This window comes from Lolium perenne, chromosome 7 (assembly GCF_019359855.2).
Source record: "Lolium perenne isolate Kyuss_39 chromosome 7, Kyuss_2.0, whole genome shotgun sequence".
NCBI classification, from domain to species: domain Eukaryota; kingdom Viridiplantae; phylum Streptophyta; class Magnoliopsida; order Poales; family Poaceae; genus Lolium; species Lolium perenne.
This window is the reverse complement of record NC_067250.2, coordinates 235,005,541-235,030,645: the sequence shown is the minus strand read 5'-3', so window position 1 is coordinate 235,030,645 and position 25,105 is coordinate 235,005,541. Positions and strand designations below refer to the sequence as shown.

The 25,105-nt window shown below is 41.5% G+C and overlaps 1 protein-coding gene and 1 long non-coding RNA gene across 5 annotated transcripts; one reads left to right on the top strand and one right to left on the bottom strand.

The window, feature by feature from the left end:
* The first annotated feature begins 15,042 nt into the window (after nucleotides 1-15,042).
* LOC127313981 (uncharacterized) lies at nucleotides 15,043-21,240 on the top strand. Its single transcript, XM_051344452.2, has 5 exons — nucleotides 15,043-15,507; nucleotides 18,038-19,527; nucleotides 19,618-19,830; nucleotides 19,917-20,044; nucleotides 20,305-21,240. Exons 2-5 carry the CDS (start codon nucleotides 18,086-18,088, stop codon nucleotides 20,808-20,810), a joined length of 2,289 nt encoding a protein of 762 aa, XP_051200412.1. The 5' UTR covers nucleotides 15,043-15,507; nucleotides 18,038-18,085; the 3' UTR covers nucleotides 20,811-21,240.
* A 609-nt stretch (nucleotides 21,241-21,849) lies between these two features.
* Nucleotides 21,850-24,709, bottom strand: LOC127313982 (uncharacterized). 4 transcript variants are annotated; one of them, XR_007859285.2, is made up of 4 exons: nucleotides 24,593-24,709; nucleotides 23,270-23,334; nucleotides 22,324-22,831; nucleotides 21,850-22,220 (listed from the first exon to the last, which is right to left on the bottom strand). It is a non-coding gene; the product is annotated as an uncharacterized lncRNA (long non-coding RNA). The 4 variants fall into 4 exon arrangements; XR_007859284.1 differs by lacking the exon at nucleotides 24,593-24,709 and having other exon boundaries at nucleotides 22,324-22,579; nucleotides 22,714-22,831; nucleotides 23,270-24,586; XR_007859286.1 differs by lacking the exon at nucleotides 24,593-24,709 and adding an exon at nucleotides 23,923-24,586.
* Nucleotides 24,710-25,105: the final 396 nt, after the last annotated feature.

Here is a 25,105-nt window from a genome sequence, read left to right as displayed (position 1 = left end):
GGGGGCCCTAGCCCAGGCAATAATTCCATGTTCGTAGTAACATATTTTAGATGTTTAGGCCCAAGTTACTAGCGTAAACTTAGAAAATTTGATTAGAGGTCTAAATCCTAAGTAAAGTAGAGATACTCCCTCTTTGCCAAAATATAGTGCGTATAATAATTTTTTTAAATTCAAATGACATAAAGTTTGACCAAGTATGTAGAACAAAATATCAACATCTAGAATACAAACTCAATACCATTAGATTCATCACGATGTATATTTTCATATGGTATACAATTGGTATGGTAGGCATAGATAATTTTCTCAAAAGACTTGGTCAAAGTTGATATCGTTTGACTTTCCGAAAATCTTATATGCATACATTGTGGCAAGGAGGGAGTACCTTTTATCTCCCAACAACCTACTCCCCCGTTTCATAATGTAAGCCGTTTTAGCAAAATATTTATTTTTTGTAAATCGGCTTAAATGATGAATTAGAGTGATATTAAATATATAAAATATTTCGTTCGTGTGTAGGAGTATGCCCGCACCACAACCCTTGTATAACATTTGATCAAACCAAATTGATCAACTCGATGGTGAGATTGGTTATATCGTTAGTATCTCTTCAATGGAAGCTCGCCTGGTTGTAGTGAAAGCAATGGTAACCAAATTTTTATTTTTTTAATATTATGCCCTTTCTTTTTGAAAGATCGACATGAATAGTTGTGTATACCAAAGGCATCTTGACAAGCCTAGCAATTCAAGTCATATGTACGATAAATTTGGACGATTCATAGTATTTTTTTATAGTAGTCGTGATTTTAATATCCGGTATATAAATACATGCATTGTCGGATTATGATTGAACACATTATAACTTCTAAAACATGTCGGGCTGTCCGATTTATAGTCTAAAAGTTTCTATAAATTTTCTTACATAATCGTACACTAATATATCTATTAAGATATTTGTTAAGACATACTCATTTGATATATGTACCACACTATTAAAGATATTTATATAAACATTAATGTAGATGCAAAAAACAAGGACTCATACAAAATACATATAATTAGCCCAATGTAACTAGAATAATTAATGTTCATTGGAATGAAAAAAAGAGAGATTACACATTAGTAAAATTTTATATTTGACTAGTTGAATGCCCGTGCGTTGCTACGGATATATAAATATATTGATCATCATTTTGTTTCACCAGCTTTCACCTTATCTCTCCCTTTTTAATCAAGCAATAGTGTCGTCTTTCTCCTATACCCGCTTCACCATCACATGTATCCCCCAAACATAACATCCCATATAATATAGTGTTTTTTAGAGTAAGAATGCACACTAAATCACATGACACATCTAATTCCGTTCAAATCAAGCAGCTCCAACAGTATAATGGGTGCACGGAATACTTACTTTGGCCACTGAGATCCCTAGAATTGCAAAGATTATGATGATCTAACATGGATACTAAATGCTTACACAGTCGGCAATGGGTTAATATATACAGAAGTACCCAACCAAGTCCTATCGATGCTTGATTGCTAGTAATGTGAGTTCTAGCAAACTGAATCAGGTGAAAAAATAACCAATGTGCATACGTCATTCGATATTATTTACGTACTCTTAATTATATATCTTCTTTGTAGTTTGTGATTGATATATAACCTGTTCTGCAAGAAATAGTCAATAACCGAAGAAAGGTACAGTGACCAGCGAATTGTAGCCAAAGTTATGAAGGCATTTTTTGGTAATTATAAATATATGATACACATACTTATTAGAGATTTTGATACACATTTACATGTATCTACAACTTACTTAGCCTCCTAGAAGTGCTAGTGTCCTAGATGAGCTCATAAACTCCCTCTTCAACGAGGAAAAAAGAGAAGAATCATGCACCAGCACAACCATCATACCACAAAATAAAAAAAAAGGTAACAAAAAAATAGAGAGATGCAATAACTTGAAACCATATATTATAGAATTCAATAAACTTTCACCTTAAGCGAGGTTTCATACATTTACACATGTTGAGCATTGCTTGAATGTCGGTAGATCCAAAATTAAAGAATTACGACTCAACAATTAAAGGTTATGTTAAATAGACGAAATAGTGCTTGATCTCCACCTCTCTAAGAGCATATTACCTTCTACAACAGTCCATTCCTGAAGGTTCGCCGTCTCTTCCAACCTATTTAATATTTTCTCTTCCTTGAGCTAATATTTTTCTTTCATGTTATGACATAATCCTAACATGAGGATAGATTGCTGATACAGTGCAATGCACATTTGGCTAGCTTAAAGTACGTCTCAACTCAAATCCAGAAAAGAATTACCTTCATTTCATTGTTTTGGGTAATGGAAATATCCAAATAAAAAATTGAGCACTAAATTGCTGTGATAGGTCCCAGCCACCATCTTTGTGTTTCAACCAGCATGAGTATCCGCAATGATGGGGTGGTTGTCTCGATAAATTCATCTTGATAAGCATACAAAAATAGATAGTATTCACAAAGAGAAAAACAAATTTATTATATATGAAATAATGTCAAATGATATGAGTTGATTTAGAGTTAAGGCTCCATCCGGTCCTTTCTCTGAATTTTTACTCACTCTAGCAGTCCCACATGTATGACTTTTGGAAGGTAAACAATGTAAGAAAAAAATCTATCTTAGGAGACGATCATTTGAACGCAATGCCAGAACAGAGCAGATATGGTGCAAGAGGAAACATTCCTGATACAAGGACGAATGCACAACTGCTTGTTTGCATGGCAAATCAAATAGACTAAAGAGTTTAAAAACACATAAGATTGAGGTTGTAAACGAAAGGGTAAACTATGAGCTCATCGCTTGCTTTTTACTGTCTTCTACTCAGCAGAATGAGCAAGGAGAATGTTCATCGGAAATTTTGATGGACTTTTGTCATCTTAGTAATTTTAGCCAATTGGATAATCTCTTCACATGCTAGATTGCTTTACTACACTTCAGTACACAGAAGATAAATGAAACACATGGTGAGTACTGAAACGGAAACATCAAAATAACTTGTAAAAGTACGTATGTGCATACATGATGCCTCTGCTACTTCTAGAAGTATGGAGATAGAATTTTCTTATCCAACTGTAAGATTATGTGGAGATTCTACTCTTCAAAGTAGTCCTCAGCTTGGCTGGTGGGGCAGAACACTTACAAGGAGTTGAAGTTGTAAAGTTCATACTCAGAGGATGCACAGTCAATGTATACAAGATGTGATTTCCCTAATTCAGCATGGAACTAATAAGTGACCTGCACACGCAGGATATAGATTCTTATAATAGAAACATGCATGAAACACAAAAATATGTAGCTGCTAACTTGAGCATTAGGATTCTTATAATAGAGAATTTAACAAAATATGTTTCGACCAATTATACATCTCAAGGAAGTACCTTTGTCAAGCTCATGCCCTCAAAATAATATTTGTCAAACCCGTGCCTATAAATAGCAGTCAAACAAATCATCCAAGGTGAAAACTTAATGGTCAAAGATTAGGGTAAGTACTTGAATAGAAAGATATGACCAAAGTTCCCAACTTGTAAGGATATACCACGTTAGAAACATACAATAGACTACTCTTAAGAAGAAAAAAAATTAGTAATGGGCTAGACTGCGGGATGTCCTAAATAACTATGAGAAGATCGAAGTTAACTCACTGAATGGTTAATCCAACTATTTATCTTCAACATGACATTATTTAGCTACTTATCATTGTGATAATACTAAATCATCAAGAAACTTCCCTTTCCAATGTCCTGACTGAAGCTATGTATATGTTACTCAACAGTAGCACATTCTGCAAGACACTTCCTTTACTCAGAGATGGAGATGGTAGAAGAAACACGCTAACCTTGTAAACTTAAAACCGATGGTAGCTCTAAATCAAAACACAAAAACCTTTAGGGGCAATCAGATGCAAAATCTACTGAAAGCATTTCACGTACTATGGCCAAGCACTGAGAAAATTTACCACTGCGAAAACCTCAAACTGAATGAAGCTATGCCAGTTAGCCACACAAAAAATTACTCCTCAACCGATGGTCAATGTTGTCTGATGCGTTCATGGTGTCCGCCAATCATTGTGGACACTGAGGCGATCCCTCAAAAACTGCGAATAATTACATTTTAGCATTGGAGCATCAGAACCAACTACTGAATAGTGATCTAATGAGGAATATGAAAGATATATATTAGTAGAAGAGAACAAAAATTAATTCTTCCATGCGTATTTTTTCTTAATTTTTTGTGCCAATACCCTTTAAATGGAAACATCTCTCATTTAAAGCATATCTAGAGGGACTGCTAACATGCGGAACTACCGTCCCAACAAAACCATAGGCGAGATGGGACCAAAAGCAAGATGTAGATTAATCAATTCATCCAGCATTAGTAAGTCTACATATCCATGACCCACCCAACCTTCTTATACAAGAAGTAACCCAAGAAGCTGACAAAAGTTCACGCCATATGCAGCTATGCAATTAATCAGGTCGGAAGACAACGGGTGGGAACTGGGGAGGGATGAAAGAGGCAGTGCCTCTGTAGGGCTTCAGCTTATCGGCGACGCCATCACTTGCAGTCTTGTTGCCAATGAGATCAAGATCCTCATTAGTAAACCTATACTAAGGTTAACTCTTGCACAATATACTTTTCACTAAAGATCTGCACATAAACCTGAATAGAAAAAAGAAGTGAAAGTGCAAACGGTCTAAACAATCTCCTTGGTTCTATCCTACCATGGTCGCACCTGCTATAAGACTTCCATACTAAACTGTAAGCAAGGAAACCAAATGAGGAAAACTTATAAAAAGGAAAATAAATTCTACAAAGCACACCTGTGAGAAAAACAAAGATATATACACATGAGAAAGAAGCCAACAAACCGGCAAGCGAGAAAATCAAGTTCTTTAAAGAGCACCATGTTGCATATGATAGGTTGTGCCATACAGAAAAAATTAATCAGCTCCATATAGTGCAAAGAACCGGATGATTAGTTGATTAACTCACAACTGTAACAGTTACTAAACAAATACAATAATTCACTTCTTAGCATCAGGGAATTACATATAGAATTGTAAAAAGTTCAGTACTATGAAGAATTGATAGCTAGCAGATCAACGTTCCAATTAACACCAGGCAGACCAGTAGTGGATCGGAATGGGCAGCTCCTACACCAGCGCGTAGCAAGGATATGTAGCTGAGATACTTAGAGCAAGGATACTTGGAGCAGAAGAACAGAGAGCGCACCAGCGCGTAGTAGCGGGGAGGTAGCCGGCAGCGGGAGGTTGGGAAGTGGTCGCCGGAAGTTGCATGCAGAAGCTTCGGATATACGCCAGCAACAGCACCTCAAGGAGCACCAACTCTTTTAAACATATTTTCAGTAGGTCGTCTCACTCCTGATGTAGTTCATTCTACAAAAAAGTACAGGCAAAATTGAGGTATCAGAGTAGGACTCATGAAGTAATTAATGTGTTATCACGAAAACCCTAAAGAAAGAAGATATTGCTAGCTAGATTGACACGACAATGTCTCTGCAGCTACCTACCTAACAGTTCAGACGTGCACTGGAAAATCTTTAAGGGAATTCAATCAAATACCTAAGTTTAAGCCAAGTTTCAGAAAATCTAATATTTTGTACGGGCATTCACCTCAAAAAAAGCAAAGTTCCAAGAGTCAATGTATCACGGGCATTCACCTCAAGAAAAAGCGACGCATTAGAATTTCATGGTGCAGCGGGAGAGATATGGCGATCATGCCCTTGTGGAGAGGCGGTGCAGAATCAACTCATTTGCTCCCCTCCCATCGCCTAGAAGGGCTCTATTGTTGTCGTCTCCAGCCAGTGGCAGCCACCCCTCTGACACCAAGAAGACTATAGGGAAACAACAAAAGATAAACAGAAAATTATTACAAATATGAATCGAAATTTCAATTTCAAACATTGGCTTTAATACAATCCACCTACTTCTCAACCCACGCCTCCTCTGGCAGCTTCGCGTCACAATCGTCATTGGCGGTGGCGTTTAGCTCGCACAGTACACCTTGTGGCTAATTGAGTTCACAAAGAATTAGTCTGCGGAAACAACTATAATAGGAGGGCAGCTAAGATTAGCTCCGCGATTACGCCACCTTGGGCCGGCAACCTCTAGCATTGACAACTCCGTGCAGCCCTAATTGTGCCACTGCCGGGCTGTTTGACCAGGGAAAGAAAATGCGAGAGAATAGATGAGGAAAGTAGGTTACCTCGTTTGAGAGACCTCCGTCGACCTCCATCCTTCGTGGTGGTCACGCTAGGTTTGCCACAACCCACGATGTATCGCCGCCGGTACGTCGCGATGCAGCACCATGTAGCACTCAGCACACGGCAGACCCTGCCGACCTGCGTGGGGATGCAGGTAGTAAGGTGATAACCAGACGGGCATGGCGCCACCAGACCCGCGCGAGGATGCATAGGAAGGGCAGGGTGCAGGTGGAGGTCCGGAGCGGCACGCCCTGAGGTACGGTCGGGTACTTGATGCGGCGGAGTCCGGGAGCTCAGCCAGCTCCGAGTCCGGCGTGGTGGCGCGGATCCTGTGGCAGCAGCGCACAATGGTGTTAGATCTGACCAGTCCCTCTCCTCCCGTGATGCTCGTTGGCTGCTGGGTGCTGGCATAGGCAGACGGCCAGATGCCATCTTCGGCACCAGAAGGATAGCTAAGAGAGAAAGGACCAAGGAAAAGACAGGGATTGCTAGGCCTGATTGACGTTAGGTAATGTCTTTGCAGCGATCAACTGTGTTAATGTCTTACGATTGCTTTCCATGTAAGCTAAAAAATTGATTGGAATGACGTGATATGTTTCCTCGGAATCGGACAACAAGAAAAGATCCTATTTAATTTGTATTAATGGATTTTAATTTGATTCCATGATTAGGGGTAAGGCAGTGGCGACTTGCCATGCAAATGGATCGGACAATGGATAGTCCTTCAAATTACATTGTATGGTCAGGATGGTTCCAATGACGACCATCAAACGCGTTGAGCGTCAAACGACCAACTCCCATTTAATAGTAAAGATGACGTGATATGTTTCCTCGGAATCGGACAACAAGAAAAGATCCTATTTAATTTGTATTAATGGATTTTAATTTGATTCCATGATTAGGGGTAAGGCAGTGGCGACTTGCCATGCAAATGGATCGGACAATGGATAGTCCTTCAAATTACATTGTATGGTCAGGATGGTTCCAATGACGACCATCAAACGCGTTGAGCGTCAAACGACCAACTCCCATTTAATAGTAAAGATTAAGTACGCTAACTGTGTAATGAGATAGGTATATTATTAAGAATCTAGTATAATAAAATAAGTTACAAAAAATTTAAAAGTTTAATGTAAATTATATTTTTTGATCTCGGTTTTCAAATTTAATTTGGACGGCCACTAACTAGAATGGTGAAATACGTATGCAATCAACTCTTTTCTTCCTAGAAATCTACTGTTTTGTTGATTACCCATAGACATTTGAGTTATATGAATGTTCGAATGGGTTTATCTTGTTGATTAATATGGATTGCATGAACATTCCGTTGTGTCGAAGCATTCTTTTCTTCTATTTAAGTACTGCAGTTGGTTGATGCTTGAGCTTCAGAGCAAGCATATGCATTGCATGTTGTCTTCTTAGGATGCACTTCTGTAATGCAAATGCAGGAGTATTTTTTAGTTTACCACATATTACTTATAATTTTTATAACTTGCCACACATTACTTAGACTTTACGATTTGCCACATATTAGACTGTTTCTTTTATAATTTTTCCTATATCTCCTTTTACATAGCTATTCGTTTTCTTTAACTCTAAATACTTATGAGATACAATGCATAGACCGAACCTAGTTTGTCGATCCAAAATTGTTGGGATCCCCAAATCGATCGTGCCCTGCAGCGAACCAGAAACAAACGAGCAAATTTCTCCCAGCCTTTGTTGAGGTATGTTTGGCCTTTCCCGTCAAACAGTGCCTCAATAGATCAGACGTGAGGACCGTAGTCGGCTTGCCGCAAATACATTCTAGCGGGTTACTGGCCTTCAAGAAATTGCACAATTTTTTACACGTACCTTCTTTGCCAAAGGGTTTTCATAAGTACTCCTCTATCCCCGGCGATGGTGGTGGCGATGATCCATCGTGGGCGCGTGCGCCATGGCCATAACGGCGTGGCCACGACCACGACCACAGCCACTAGAACCTATATCCTCCTCCATCAAGAAGCCACGAAGCACGTGTGTGAAGATTTATCGATCGGAATGAGATTAGGAAGAAGTTACACTGTTGAGATAAAGATGTACAGTGGCTGGTTACAAGGGCCGAAAAAATCATCCGAAGCGGCACGGCGCAGCCAACATCAACATGGTGTGCGGATGTGGCACGGGGTAGATACTTTGTGATTCCCGGATCAAAAATGTGAATAGCGCGCAGAGGAGGTAGCACGCGGTTGGGCACGCTACTTGCCGCGTCCGCTATCAGCGGCGTGTTGCGGATAAAATTTTCTCCCGTGTTACGGTGAGCTCCACGTTTTAGCTGCGTGGGTAAGGTTGTTGCTCAATATACGCATACTATCCGTTAGAGAAATATTTATCTCCACTACTAATAAAAGAGCAAACGTGAATTTTTCTAAAGCCACACCAATAACTGTACACCGACGGCTTACCACCTCACAATTAGACACACTAAACTTAATCTAACCGTCAACAATAATTTTTATGTACACGTGGCATTTTACTTTGACTGACCATGCTCCACCTCCACCGGTCCATCCATCCATCCATCTCCACAAAAGGAAACTCCACACAAGGAATATGAAATCACAGTCCCACGATCACATGCCTAAAATTATGCAAGAAATTAATGCAAAATAGGAAACTCCAACAAGGAAACTCCATGCGATCTTATTCACTCTTGGCCCAGACGACGCCCTGCCTTGCGTCTCACCACTATTAGACGCCTCCCAGCAGTCCGTCACGGCGACGTCCAAGCCGCACGACGCCGCCCAGCAGTCCGTCGCCTCCTGCTTGGCAACGTCCAAGCAACACCGTCAGACGACGCCCAAGAGCCCGTTGCCTCCAGCACGGTGACGTCCAAGCCGCACCGTCGCCTCGCTGCACAGCGACCTCGCCGCCCTTACATCGCACTTGACTCTCCTCCTTCACCCATCGCTGCGGACTAAAATTGACATCCCTGCAACTTCTTCTCAATAAATATTCAATTTTATCCCTTCTTGGAGTTTTGATTTTTTTCTTTTATTTTTCTTCTGTACATCAATTCTAATCTATCGCGGTGTTGGGCGGCGATGGCTGGTTGATGATTATCGTGTGGTTTTCTCGGTGTGTGCAGCAGAATGGAGTACGAACGCAGGGTGAATACTTCTCCCGGAGGGGCAGTTCCAGGCCAAGTACGCCATTGAGGCATCAAGGTGAGATTCATTTTTTAATTTCTTTGGGAGGGGATCGCATGTCCAAAGCATCGAACTGCGGAAATTCTGTGGCTATATAGCTTTGGGACAGAGGGTGTCTTGATTCTTAGCTGAGGCCAATGTGCAACATTCGCTGCATGTAAGTAGCAATTAGCCATTAGGTTGTCTATCCTCCTGATATGGATTGCAGCTAGGCTCTACCCTGACTGGATTAAATACTAAGGATGGTGTTGTCTTGGCTGGTGAGAAACGTGTGACCTCATTGTTGCTGGTAATTGCATCTTCACGTACTAATTCTTTTTTGTTCAATTATGTGATTGATAACGCTGCATTTGACTATTAGTTGGAAGCCTTCCTGACTGAACTTATTCATGGCGAACTTCCTCTTTACTGATGATGATCCTTGAGACATGAATGATACTCCTTAGCACTCTTGTGATTTTATTTATACAATATTTCTTTTTGTTCCAAGTTTCAACAATACATGTTTATCGTTTATTGTTGTTCAGGCTAATACATTCCCTACAATGTGCTATTTCAAGAAGAGATGTGCTTGTGTATTATGTCTGGATCATTTCAGATCATCCAAAATTATAGGAGATGCAAAAGTTCATTTATGAAATCAATTGTATTTTGCATTATCAATTACAGTGTGTATTCTGCAATTTCACACTTAGCAAGCGCATCAATAGAAGATGCACATTGTACATGTTGTTATTTTCTAGGAATCCCAATAAGTTATTATAGATAATTTAGCCATTCCACAAAAAGCCATGTTGGATTATCAGTTCTTATGCTGGATTATCAGCGGTGTATGGTGGATCTTGTTGATATTATCAAATCCGATAGCATGGTTCCTTTGTTGTACATGAACCTTCATGCATAATTGTTCGGTGAGGGCCGCATCAATGCTCCGCTGGTGTTAATATGTTGCACTATGTAATACTCCCTCGGTCCCAAAATATAAGACGTCTAAGATTAATCAAAAGTTAAATCATTCTAGCTTTGACCAAACATTGAGGAAAAAATACCCATATCTACAATATTAAATGGTACTTTGAGAAAATGTACTTTATGGTGAATCTATTGATATTGATTTAGTATTGTAGATATTTATATTTTTTTACAAATTTGATCAAAGTTAGAAGACGTTGACTTTTGGCTAACCTTAGGCGCCTTACATTTTGAGACGGAGGGAGTAGCTTGCATCTAGGGATTTTTTTTTTAACAGTCACGAGCTCCATTCCATCAATAGTCAAATGATTTTATTCTTCTGTATGACTTGATACATATCAGCATCTCCTTATGTTAAACTCTTGGTACTACTTTTAGAGAATGTTTCACTGTATATAGTTAAGAGTTATTCCTTTGATCAGGCTAAGTTACAAAATAACGGTGGAAATTGCTTACTCCTAAAACCAAATATGGTGGTGGTGGTTTTGCTGGCGAGGGATTCAAGTTGAAAAATAGTGGAGATGCACGTGTTGTTTATGGTGTTTCCATCGTCGGGAAATCAAAATTGTTGAAGATATGATGTGCTTGTGAGACCATAAAAGGTGTGATAACTGGTAAGGAGCAGTGGGGTGAGCTTAAGGAGTAAATAGATGTAATACAACAGCTACGACCATGTTTTATGTAACCTACATTCTATCCTTATCCATTGGATTTGGTTATTATGGATGGACAAGATTGATTGTGTTAATCAGGGTGGTGCTTTTTATACTGTGTCAAAGCTAAGTTGTGCACATGACTGGAAATGGTCTACATGGACAGATGATCGATTTGTTCAATTAACACATGGATATACTTTTTTTTTTGTCATGCAAGTTATACAAAATACATTAACATCTTATACGAGATGACTTCTATTCAAAATGATTGCTCCAATCCAAATTATTACATATGCAGGATAAGAGATTTGTGGATTGACATTATAAGCTTTGTGTATTCAAACTTTGGATTTGCGATATGCATTTAAATTTTAAATTTGAGACGTGCATTGCACGTGCAAACTTACTAGCATATTGTAGTATCCCTAGTACTTAGGGGATTTCCTGCATATTCACACTTCACACATGCCGTGCAGTATATATTGTGGCCTTTGGCTCCCGTGAAATAAAATTGCTTATTCCTAACATGGTACCATGAGCTGAGTTTTTTTGATGCGTCGAGCTCGCGTTTTCTGTTGCGCCGCCACCAATCTTGGTTGGCTGCTTTAGGAGAGGCTTGATCTTCTCCAGTGTGAGCTTCTTCACCGCCACCTATCCTAGCCGCCGCTCATCCCATCCCGTCCACTGCCATCTCAATCGCCGCCTGTCCCGTCTGCCGCCGTCCCGTTCCAGCTGCCGCCCATCCCAACAGCCGCCTATCCCGGCCACTCGCGCCGATTGCCTGGAGCTGCTGCTGCTCCGGCTTTGTCTTTGCGCAGGAACTGACGCACGCACGTCCGCACGTCCTCCAGTGTCCAGTCGAGCCTGATCTGGGAGAGTTCGAGCCAGATCTCTTCAAAAAAAATCTCGAAAAAAAAGAAAACGTTCTTTCAGCATGGCCTTCGCAAGCCTGTCATCTTCCGACAGTGGTGTGTGCCTTCCATCGGTACTTGGTGCTCGTTCGGTTTCTTGGTCGGTTTTCACACGCGATGGTGACTGCTCTATATCGACACCTCTCGTAGTTCCCTCTCGTGGCACTGACAATGGTATGTCTCTACGTCGACACCTTGTCGATGTGGCTATTCTAAGTCAACTTCGGCTATGGCACCTCACCGCTCTACATCGAAACCTCTCGCGGCTTCTATACGTGGTTGTGGCCGCTCTCCGTCGTTTTTGTCTATGTCGCCTCGCCTCCCTACATCGACGCCTCTCGCGGATTATACACGTGGTTGTGGCAACTCTCTATCACATTTTTCTGAGTCGCCTTGCCGCTCTACATTGACGCCTCTCGCGGCTTCTTCGCGTGGTTGTGGATGCTCTCCGTTGATTTTATCTACGCCGCCTCGCCGCTCTACATCGACGCCTCTCATGGCTTGTGCAAGAGTTTGTGACCTCTCTATATCGACTTTTCACGAGGCTTTCACCGGTGATTACGCTCGCTCTTCCTCATCTGAAGCCTCGACCTCTTTAGTTGTGTCTCTCAGTGCGTGTGAGATTGAGCAACTCCGATGTCTTCTTGCTACATGGGACTCTTCGCCGATAGGTTCTGCTAGGTTTACGACTGACTTGTTTGGCACTGAGAGACCACATTCTTCTCATTCAGGTACCCCCCCTTGGATTCTTGATGCTGGAGCATCTTTTCATATGACTTATGATTCTTCCTCTTTGAGCTCTGTTCACACCATCGATTCCCCTGTTTTTGTTTTTACCGCTGATGGTTCGACCCTCCTAGTTGCTAATCGAGGCACTCTTAGTAGTTCGGCTTTTCATGTTCCTTCTGTTGCTCATATTCCTCAACTCACCATGCAGCTCTTCTCTGGTAGTCAAATCGTCAACTCTCCTTGTAGGGTCACTCTCGACTTTGATTCTTATTCTGTTCAGGATAGTTGCATGAGCTCTCTGATTCGTGTCGGCCCCCAGCGCCCTGATGGACTATGATGGGAACCTGACTGGCTTCGTCTTCCTTCCGATGCCACCACCACCAGTATTTCGGCCATGTTGCCACATCTACCAGCTCTTTTCAGCAGCGGCACCATCGTCTTGGCCATTTATGTTGTTCTCGTCTCTCATCTCTAGTTCATCGTGGTGTTCTGGGGTCTGTTTCCAGCAACGCCTCTTTGGATTGTATGGGTTGTCGGCTTGGTAAGCAGATTCAGCTACCATATCCTCATAGTGAATCTATGTATGCACGTCCTTTTGATCTTGTTCATTAAGATGTTTCAGGTCCAGCTCCCTTCACCTTGAAAGGGGGTCATCGATAATGTATTATTTATATAGATGATTTCTCTCGCTATACTTGGATTTACTTTATGTCTTCTCGTAGTGAGGTTCTCTCTATTTATAAGTGATTTATTGCTATGGTTCACACTCAGTTCTCAATGTTTCGTGGTAATTCTGCTCGTGAGTATATCTCCAAGAATTTGTGTGGTGTTCTTGCTGAGGAGGGTACTCTCGCTCAGTTCTCTTGTCCCGGTGCGCATACTCAGAATGGCGTTGTTGCGTGATCTTCTTGAGAATGCTCGTGCAATGATGATCGCTTCCTCTCTTCCACCCAATTTTTGGGCTGAGGCTATCTCTCCCTCGGTCTATCTCATTAACATCCAGCCTTCTACCGCCCTTCACGGTGGCATTCCTCTCAAGCGACTATGATCGCTCTCCTGACTATTCTTCTCATTGTTCTTGCTGAGGATATGTTCCTTCAGGCTAAACAACGGTGAAGCCTCTCAGTCAAAAAATACTGAGATGCCTAGATCTCCTTCCTCGAAGCCAAGCGATGACATGGTTTCTCCACCAACGAATATTAAGAAGCCAAACAATGGCTTGGTTCCTTTGCGGGGGAACAATGAGTCGTATAAGTCTCGGCCCTCTCGTATTTGTAACGGATCTTCCTCGGTACCAGAAGGAATACCCAAATTCCATGTTTGGCATTTCAAAAGAATCACACCACTCATCCATTTTTGGCAACTTGAGGATTGCCACACAAATGGTGAACGGTTTATCTACTTCATTTTTTATTGTCTATGATTATATTTTTCAAAATAGTATACATTTAAGTTAATCACACATTTTTTTGGATTGTTACATTGTTGACTGTTGTTTATACTCTATGTACCTTTCTCTTAACAATAACTTTCTTTACAAGTTAGGTGATAATTTCCCACAAAAACAAAGATTTTCTATAAGGTGGTGAAGGTGGGGGCTTCATTTGAAAGGTAGAACATTTTGTTAGCTGAATTGGTCTTCATTTAGTTTGTCAGGTTGTTTATATCTCTAACATTATCTAGCTAGGAGATAACTCATGCAGCCTATTCTTGCTCTTTTTGATAGCTACGAATATATCAATGATCGCTAGCAATTGTTGCATCGCCTCTCTCTCTCTCTCTCTCTCAAACTTCCATAGCTCTGGCCTTTGCATATTTCATAATAGTATATCACATTTTGAGCTGTGAACACTCTCGGTTTAGATAAGCACCTTACCACTAATATTTTGTTTAGTCGTGAACACTCTCGGTTGTTTAGTTGTGAACACTCCATCTCCATGAAAGGAAGGTTTTGTTTGCTTTTGCAGCTGGAAATTTCATGTTCTAACAATAGAAATAATGAAGATAATAATTACTAAATGATTTGAGTATGTGTTTGGCACGACTCAAACTTACACATGCTATGGCTGGATACCGAGAGACAGACTAGCGTGTCGTATTGCCTAGCCAAAAGCTGCATTCGCTGTTGGCTCCGATAAGAATGGACGCGCAGGGCTCGAGCTCAGGCGCTGGTGCAGTTTCCTCGGTTGTGCATGCACAGTACGTGTGAGGCGCCCCGGTAAATCAGCTGCCCTCGCCTCCACTACGGCGCAGTCATTTACGCCAAATCAGAACGGCACCGATTCCCATCCGGAATCCCAGTGGACGCCGAGGCGGTATCGACGCCGGATTGGAGAAACAAATTGATAGCCCTTCCGGTTTTCACCGCGTTCCGTTTCCCGATTCCTTTCCGCCTCGGTCTCCGGCTGTGGCACGCGACGTCATTACCGCCTATAAAGCGATGCGGCCCGCGCCTCGGCTCTCCTCCCCGATTGTTTTCTCCTCCTCTGCTCGCTCTGCGTTGAGGTTTCGCTAGGGTTTCTGTAGCGGCCGGGAGGTCTCGCCGGTTCTGTCGTTCGGCGGCGTCGGCGAGTGCGAGTTCTCCGATAGTTCTTGCATCGATCTCGTCATCGAGTGCGAGTTCTCGGCGAGTTTCCGCATAGATCTAATCTAATCAAGGTACAGGGAAGTTCTTCGGTGGGGTTCTTCGTATTCACGAGGAGAAGGGTTGGGCGCGAGACCTCCGTTTCTTCATTGCCGGACCAGAGCAGTTTTTGGAGCAGCAGACGGGTGCAAGGTAATACCTCTCAGTCAATCGCTAGTGCGTCTTCTCTCCTGCTAATCTGCTCCTGTTAATATGCTCGTATCAAGAGCTATTGCGTATAATATTGCGAGTTTGTCGTGGCTCCAACGTGCATTTGTTTGCTGTGCCCGTGCTCTGTTATGGTTGGGTGACTTGTCTGACTGCTGAAAGGATCTGTTAGTTGGTTATCTGCTTTCATAGTCTAGACTATTAGATGTAGAAGGAAGTTGCTGTTACTGGATCAGATCGGAAATAGTTTTTTTTTAGATTACCAGGACGCACTTAGACACATACTAACACGATTTGCGTTCCTTATCGAAACACATGCTAGATCTGAAACGGAAGTCGCTCGGACGAATCCATGATTTACATAGTTCATGGACTGTGCGACACGTGATTTACTACTGGGCGCTTGCATCCGACTTCCCTAATTAGCCACAACCGATGAGGAGGCTGCACTACCACAAGCTGTGAGCAATTACTCGTTTGACATAGACGGAACTAATGTTGTCTGTTTGTTTGTGCTTTCCATAGTTGAGGTCTTATTGTTGTGAGGTATGGTTTTTTTAGATAAAACCAGGCACGTGTGAAAGCATCATTGTTTTGAGGGTTTCTCACTGTATGTACCCTCTTGTAACCATATGTTTTTGTGCTTCCAAGGTTTTAAAGTGGCTCTTATTGTTGAGATTGGCATTTTTTATACTCGTTATTTTGACTAAGAGTTAACTTATTATATGATATAACATCGATGTTTGTAGATTTACATTCAAATATTTACAACATACAACAACCTTTCTATCTTAGTCTACAATTTTAGACCAAAATTTTAATTCATATTAGTCAATATTTTAGCTTTGTAATCAATAATATTGATTTTAATGTAGCTTGGATTGGTAGTAGTAGTAATATTAAATGACTTGCTAATTGGTCTAAAAATTTGTAGCATGTAGAGTAAAAGATAATTGAGGAAGTAGTTAATGTCGTTTTCTATCACATTGTAGTACTCTAACATTTACTCTATCATTACAAATTATTTGAAGTTCTAGCTTTCTCCTTGGTCAAAATTTATAATGTTTGATGAAGTACGTAGGAAAGCATGAGCATGTTCCTGGTTTTTGAAATGTCTTTTAAGAGCGGTTAAAAATGTCAACAAATCCATCTTGACATCATATTTGTTCAGAAAGCCATTTCGCGGAAAATTGATATTTTGTTTGTCGTGCAAAAAAGAAAAATTTGTTGCTTAAAAAAACCTTTTTATGAGACATTTTTTTGCTTTTTCAAACTCCCAAAAAGTGTCATTTTTTGCGAAACTTGCACACATATGTTGTCATATAGGTGCAATTTTTTGTTTAATTTTTTTAAAATTTTAAATGTTTTTCATGTAAATCAGGGGGATATGCTCCCATGTTCAAAAGTGGATTTCTGATTCTACAACTCCATCCTAGTTGTAAATGCACATATTTTTATAGAAACCATGTTGATCATATTTCAAATAATTTTAGTTTGCGAGTAAATGGTTTATTAAGTGTTTCTACTAACAAACCACATCAACCATTTTATTTAAGATAAAAAATATTTTATCAAATATTTGATTTTTTTTGCATGTAAATTAGAAGTAAAGAACAATATGGTTGATAAATATCATGTCTAGAGCACACAGGTTGTTTTTTTCATTTTTCTAGGTTTATGTATTATTTTCCGAGTGACAAGATTTGGCTTATGATTGGATGGTATGGTTATTATAGGGAGACATAATTAGGATATTTATATATAAATATAACTTAATGAGAGGTTGCCGTCTTTTTCCATGCTATCTACTTGGGTCATGTTTTAGCTTTGTGATGGTTTTAAACTTTGTTACAGGTGATGTTTTAGCTTTGTGATGGTTTTAAACTTTGTAATATAATGATCCCATTTAAAGTCGAGCGTAATAGCTCGACCCATAAGCTAATGTGGCACATAATAGATGAAGAATAGGATAATGTTTTGTGAAATACTCACTACTTTCCTCTTTAGGTAGCACCCACATTTTCCTTATTTTCCTTAAACCAAAATAATAAATATGAATTATTGATATATAGTTATTTGTCTTAAAAATTGTACATTTAAATATTTTTGTGAATGAGTTCAAAGATATAATTTTACTAGTATGTGACATCTATTATGGTAGTTAAATGAATGGTCAAAGTTGGACATTGGAATGTGTGTGCCACACCTAAATTGGACTGAGAAGAGTAAACAAACTCTCACATAGTACAATTTATGATGGCCCTCATAGTATAAAGTGTTATATATTGACATACATGTGACCTCATTGTAAAGATTGTTATATTTTGGAATGCATGGCCTTAACTGAAAATACTTTGACAAAGCAAAACTTCGTTAATGCGAAATCTATTCCATTTTGTCTATCACATCTATGAATTACTCATATTTTAAGCCATCTAATAGAGGCTTGCATTTTTTTCATTATCTATAGATAATTTATCTTCTATAGAATAATTACCGTATATTTCTTTTGTAGATATTGTTTGGACAAACTTGTGGCTTTCTACATTTGTGTTTTGCTACCATGAAGGCTATCCGAGGAAATAGGAGAAACTATGGTGGCTTTGACTTTGGTCCAGGCTTGCGCAAGTTCTCGAGGAAGAAGGAAAGAACTGAACTCATGAAAAAGAGCCTCAAACAGCTAAAGAGAACTTGTGAGTGTTATATGGTTTCGACGGCAAATGCATATAACAATGGTATTAGACAAGGTGATAAATTTTCAAAAAGGGATACTAGCCATGGTACGGTAGTGCCTCGGACAAATAGCTTTGCATGTTCCTCTAGACCAAGCAATGGAATGAAGTCTTCTCATGAGAGTATCGAGAAATCGATGCCCTTAAGGATTGTTCGAAAGATCACTGAAAAGACATCCCTAAGACCAAGCAATGGAATGAAATCTTCGCATCCAAATAATGAGAAATCCATGTCTTCTTCATCAAGGAGTGTCCGAAAGAACTCTGAGATATCTAGGCCCTCTTCCTTAAAGCCAAACAATGGTGTAGCTTCTTGTCAGAGAACTGCAAAGTCTTGTCCAAGTCCAAGCACTAGGATGATTGATAACTCTAGGCCATCTTCCTTGAGGCCGGTGAATGGCATGGATTCCGTGAACAAGAATTCAAATGGTGGTGCCCTTCGACTGAAGAATATTGAGAAGCCGAGGACATGTTACTCCAACGCAAACAATACCAAGATGCCTAGATCTCCTTCGTCGAGGCCAAGCGATGTCACGGTATCTCCGCCAATGAAAATTAAGGAGCTAAACAATGGCCTGGTTCCTTCGCAGGGGAACAATGAGTCGTATAAGTCTCAGCCCTCTCGTCTTAATAACGGATCTTCCTTGGTGTTGAAGTTTGACCCAAATTCTTTGCTTGGCAATTCAATAGAATCACGCCACTCATCCATTTTTGGCAACTCGAGGATTGCCGCACGACTGGTGAACGGTGAGGCTCAAAAACAGGATATCTCGACGATGCTAGAAACTCCAAATCTTAGCTTAAAGTTGAAGGGTAACCAAGAGAACATTGGGATCGGTCATGTTGCGAAGGTATCACGCATGATCACTAACAAGGATCAGCATGCGGAATCAATGGGCGATCACTTTCAAGTTGATGGTAGAAAGCTTAACAGTGACCTTTTGGAGCATGGAGGAATTGGTGCCAACAAGCTTAAGAGAAAGTGGTTGGAACCATTGTTGGAAGAGAACCATGAGACACATGAGGATGATGATAGTGAAGATCCCGAGAACTGCAGGCCAAAAAATAGAAGGAGAAGACTTATTCTCGATGATTATGAAGACGATGATGCTGGCGATGCAAATCTAGCAGGTGTTGAGTTTGACACTGCTGGATTGACTACAAAAACGGGTGCTGTGAAGGATTCTTCTATCAAAGTCTCTAGTCCATTTCTGTCGGAATCTATGAAGCTTCAACAGTATGGTTCGCTGCCCATAGATGAACCCGTTTGGAGGTAAAACATATCTTTTCGTTTCCCATTGTCATGAGATAGATATATATTCTTCCCTTTATGCTAATTTTGTTTTTTGTTGTTTTTCAATAGTGGAATCATTAAGAGAAGCAGCAAAAAAGATGTTTCATTGGCTGCACATATGTCAACCAAATGCTGTGAGGCCGTGTGGAACTTGGCAGAATCCTTGCAGCAAGAGATTGTAGTAACAGAGCTTCCTATGTTGGAGGCTTGGCCTAAGAGCTTTGAGGCATCAAGGCCCACTGATGACAACATTGCCTTGTATTTCTTGCCCTGCGAAATGAGGTACCTTGCTTACTCTAATATATAATCGCATCGCCTCTTATCTATTTCATTATTTAGAATCTAACAGTTCCGACTTTTATCGTTAGGCAAGAGGATGCAAACCTGGAGCAACTAGTTAAGGAAGTTGTGGAGAAAGATGTAGTCTTACAAGCTGTTATTGGCGAAGCTGAGATGCTGATATTTCCTTCCATTCTACTGCCTGAGCAACACAAAAGTATGTATTCTGTTCTTGTCTGAAAATATAATTGTCACAGAAAATGCGCTGTACCTGATTTCTTCTGTTCTTATCTGAAAATATAATTTTCACAGAAAATGTGTTCTACCTGATTTCTAGCAGTATTTGTATTCAATTGTTGCCATACTAATCATTTTTAAGAAATAATTTAATTTCTCATAAATCAGTATGATTTTCACTACAGTGTATATTGGGCTCATCGGTTAAGTGTTTTACTATGCTCTCTTCTTCACTTGCAGCCTTCCAAGGGAAACCCTACCTGTGGGCAGTGTTCAAGCGTAGAAAAATTAATGTTGCCACAGTGGAAGCGAAGCAACATGGCAAAGGCCGTTGTGCAGAAGATGAGATGGGAAAACAACAGGAATCACATTCCAGTGTAGACAAGGAGGGTCACAGCGTTGCACTGTTAAACACAGACACTGGACCTGAAGCTCCGGAAGAAATGGAGCTGGAACAGAATCCCTTGTCAGCTCGAGTCAACACGCCGAGTCCTGCTAGAGATCCTACCATGAATGCTACAACGTCTGCACACCATGGACAGATCCTCTCGAGCTTGGCGGTTCCTACAGGAGCAGTGTTCGGTTTTGTGGTTCAGGGAAATCCGAGAATCGAACATCTCATCCAAGAGATGCAACGTGAAGGCGCTGTTGTAGTTGCAATGCGAGGGCAGATGATAGGGCCAGGTCTTGGCCAGGCCGAAGCTAGTGGCAGAGAGGAGGACAAGAAGCCGCCAAGCTCGTCCTGAACTTGTTGCCATGGTGCAAAGGTGATCTGGGCCTTTAGCTTGTCCTCTGCGAAGTAGCTTCAGTTGTGCTGGACGTATTGTTGCTAGGCAAAGAAATTGATTCAGACCTCAGCCAATGTCTGTTTGAAGGAATCCTGCTCATAAGGTTCAGGCTTTTCCATCCCTGGTAGTTTCCGAGTCAGTTGTTTATCCCTGGTAGTGTTCAACTCAGCAGTGTATCCTGGTATTCTGGTCAAGTGGTTCCCAGGCTATGTGCTGTACTAGCAGAACTTCTAGATTTGGTTGGAAATCTATGTATTACTAGATGGACCTAGCGCGCTCTGCCGCGCCGTCCTCAGCTAATAACATTAAGGTTTTGCGGCCTGATCGTTATTTTACACAGCTGCACCATCCTCTGATTTTACTCCAAACTTGTATCTTAAAAGTGGCACTCCGGTTAAAGCACTCTTTGCTTGTTCAGTTAAATGCACTGTCATCTTATAGCTCCACAGCTACGCCGATCACAGCGAGCGGAACCACCAGTTCTGATTAGCTGCAATGACTTTTATTTTAAGCTTGCACCTGAACATCCTATTCTACAGTTTGTTGCATACATATTGTAAGACAAAGATTTATCCAAACTGTGCGAGCAAGATAAATAGAGGAAATAATGCCTACCATGGACTCATTTGGAATAGGAAGAGGTACAATATAGTCCACAGAGGTGTTCTCTATGGGCAACGCAGCAAGGTGACGGCTTTTCTCCGCAAGGCGTTCGATCGAGTAGTCAACCCAAATAATCCTTTAAAACTGAAGTATAGCATGTCGCAACATCACAGATATGCATAATGACACAACTGACAACCATGCAGAGGACCCAACACCAGAGAAATAATCTGTTCCAGAGAGGAGAGATTTCCTGATCCACATGGTTAGTGGTCATAGCTAGGGGTCAGAGAAAGCATAACTGCACACCACAAAAAAGAGAGTCAGTAGCACTAAAACCAAACCAGAACGCATAAAGTGGCACTGAGCAACCATCATGCAGGAAAGCAACCCAGGAAAAAAAAATCATGCATCTTGAAGGTGTAGCCCATGCCCAACAGTATGAGAGGATCCATTTGACTCATGTAAATGAGCTCAACCGTATTGATCTACATAGCAAGCTCTCCTCACATAACCAAAGTTGAAACTACAAAAATAAATCAAACCCATTAAACAACCAGCAACCCAAAGAGTCCGCGACAGACAAACAGTCCCGAAACAAACCCACCAAGCAAATAAGCTGAAAAAGTATAGACCTTCCATCTGTCTCCCTAAACAAACCCACCATGCAAATAAGCTGAAAATGTGTAGGCCTATTAGCCTTGGGACTGCCACGGAGATCAAATGTTGCAACATCAGATGCCTCAGTTATGAGCCCGACAACATCTGTGCATATTAAAACAGAAGTAACAAAAAGTCATTAACAACAGAAAAAATGAAACGGACCTATATATATGGTTTGCTCTGCTGCACAGACATACTGCCTCACCTGCGAGATATGTCTTGTCCATGATATCATCGGCTATTTTCCTGAACCATCTCTGCTTGAAGGCATGATTTGGAAAGCATCACGCGCAAGCTCAATTTCCGCTACCCTAGTCCACACCGTGATTGACAACGTAGGGCGGTATGGCCTTATGACTGTGCTGTTTTCAAAGTGCCGGAAATAGTACCACCCCTTCTCTCAAAAGCTACTGAAAGTTTGGGATCTTCGTCTTGGGGACATAGGCATGTATGCCGTCACCCTGCAACCACAAAAAAACAATCCCGTCAACACAACCAACCAAGCACCGGAGACATGAAACAAAAGACATGAAAAACATATCCAACATCCTTTTTGTGCACCAACACCATATGGAGCCAAACAAGCACATCATACTTGTTCCCACCATGGTGCTCCCATAGGCGTGCCACTCTAGCGCGAATACGCCAGTTTTCCTCACGCTCATGGACCTCTTCTAGCAACTAATTGGCCTACACGACCATCTCCAGTCAACCTGGAAAAAAGACATATAGGAGCACCTATAACCACTATTCCACTATCAACTTAGATAAAGAAAATATGGGGAAAGATGCCTATCAAGCCGGCAAAAACACAGAATGGCACATAGTAAAGCCAGCAAAATCATATCCAAGCAGCGATGCAACTCAACCAAACCCAACAACGCAGAAAAAGGCAACTATCTATTGCTGCAAGCACATGAACGAAGAGGTTTACATATGGAAAGCATAAACACCAGATAGAGGGGAACAAACACAGTGATGCAAAAATCGTAGACCACGACACTTAGGTAGGCATCAACGATTTTCAAGGGGAAAGGACTTCCTTATATAATATGTTCTTCGTTGCGGCCCAGGACGCATTTTCGGATTCAACTAAAATTTTCAGCCCACCAGGAGCGAAGTAGACACAAATAGCTGGCCATGCGATATACCTTTCAAATAAATAGCAACTTTCTCAATGGTTGTCCCTCGCCCTTGTTACTTGTCATCGCCTCCGCTGCATAACAAAAGGCCACAAATGATTGAAAGTGTTGAGCACAACTCTGGGAATACAGACCGACTCGCCTACCACCATGGCACCATCCCAGTGAGAACCATGGCCTCCAAAACAAACACATTCGCCTTAATCAACAACCTCGTGCCATTGCATAGACCAGTAGCACTGTATCAGAGTCATGATCTTTTCAGAGGGTGTGCATACAATATTTTACCAGAATAACCATAGAAATAACTTTATGAAGACCAAAATATTGTGGTACACCAAATATGTTCAGAGTTCGCGAAATAAAAATGAAAATAGCTGGCAGGATGTATTAGTCTCAACTTTATCATCCCCATTTACTCGTCGGAATAGAGCTTGCTCAATATATATCTCACTAGTCAATGGTTAAGGTGGCCATCACTTATGCGATTTCACAATTTACTCTGGGAAATCACTCATTGCAGAAACACTCCCTCAACACTCTTAGTGAGGGTGAAATCAATGCCATCTTTAGAAGAAACACCATAAGTCTGATGAATATTTCTGTCCTATGTTCAGTACATAACTACCTGGCTACGTATCCATCTCCAGTATCAACCTTACCTCAGCTAGAAAAACCCAAAGTTGGGAAATTAGAGATGACGACATGGCATCCGATTTCGTCGGGATTTGGACGCCGTAGAGTTAGAGATTTCTGCTTGGAAAGGTGAGCGGCAGTGGGAAGGTCGAGCAGACACAGGCAATCAAAGAATTGAGACAAAACAGTCCCGTAATTCCCTGTTAGCAAAGAACAAGTGCGGGATGATAGATTTTAGAAGTAAAATTGCATAGGATCTACAAACCCCCACTAATTGAGTCGAGTTCCTGATTCATTCATCTTGATTTCCCAGAGAACCAAGCATATGCAGCTTGCATATCCTCATATGCTGCTAGTCCGCCGCAGAACGACTGGTGGCGGCAAGCACACCAAGCAGATCGCCGACAATGGCGCGCGCGGGAGCGTCAAGGAGGGTCGCCGTGGACAGAGAGACGGCGGTTGCGCCGCCGGGGTGAGCAGCCAGGCCACTCGGACATAGACGCAAGGGACAGCGGTAATGGAGCACCTGTGGCTGCTTCGCCCGGGGCACCCAAGAGCGTGATCTGGTATTCCACAGCGGGGAGAGCGGAGGAGAGGGAGCATTGGTGGTTATGCGACACAGAATGCCGGAGAGGATCGGCGGCGGCCACGGAAAAGGAAGATTTGGAGAGAAGGGGTGGATTTGAGATTTGATACCTCGAAATTGAAGGGTTGCTTTTGACCCAGCAAACCGACCCCGCCGCTTAGGCCGCCCTTCCACGTCCACTACCTGTGCCTCCAGAACACTCGCTGCAACGCCACGCATTGAGTCCAGGCTGCCAAGGGAAGGAATTCCACCGACAGACAAACGCAACGAGAGTACCATTCAATCGCTTACACACATGCACGTAGGCCCAAAGAAAGCGATAGGCCGATCAACCACAGGGGTCGGCAACCCTGGGTAAGGATGGCACCCGCAGGGTATGGGTACGGGTAGATCCATCCCATACCCGTACCCATCGTCTTCAATCTTACCCATCACCCGTACCCATACCCGCCAACGGGTACAAGTTTTTCCCATACCCGTCACCCGACAGGGTTAATGGGTACCCATGGGTAAAAAATACACATGCTTAAAACATATCAAATTAATCAAAAAATATGACATGAGATGAAGTGATCATAATAGGGATCTAATCATCACTAACCTACCAACGATCGTGACTCCGA

Coding starts and splice junctions, on each gene's coding strand:
- LOC127313981 (XM_051344452.2), top strand. CDS start 18,086: ATGAAGGCTATCCGAGGAAATAGGAGAAACTATGGTGGCTTTGACTTT. Junction 19,528..19,617: donor ATAGATGAACCCGTTTGGAG/GTAAAACATATC, acceptor GTTTTTCAATAG/TGGAATCATTAAGAGAAGCA. Junction 20,045..20,304: donor ACTGCCTGAGCAACACAAAA/GTATGTATTCTG, acceptor CTTCACTTGCAG/CCTTCCAAGGGAAACCCTAC.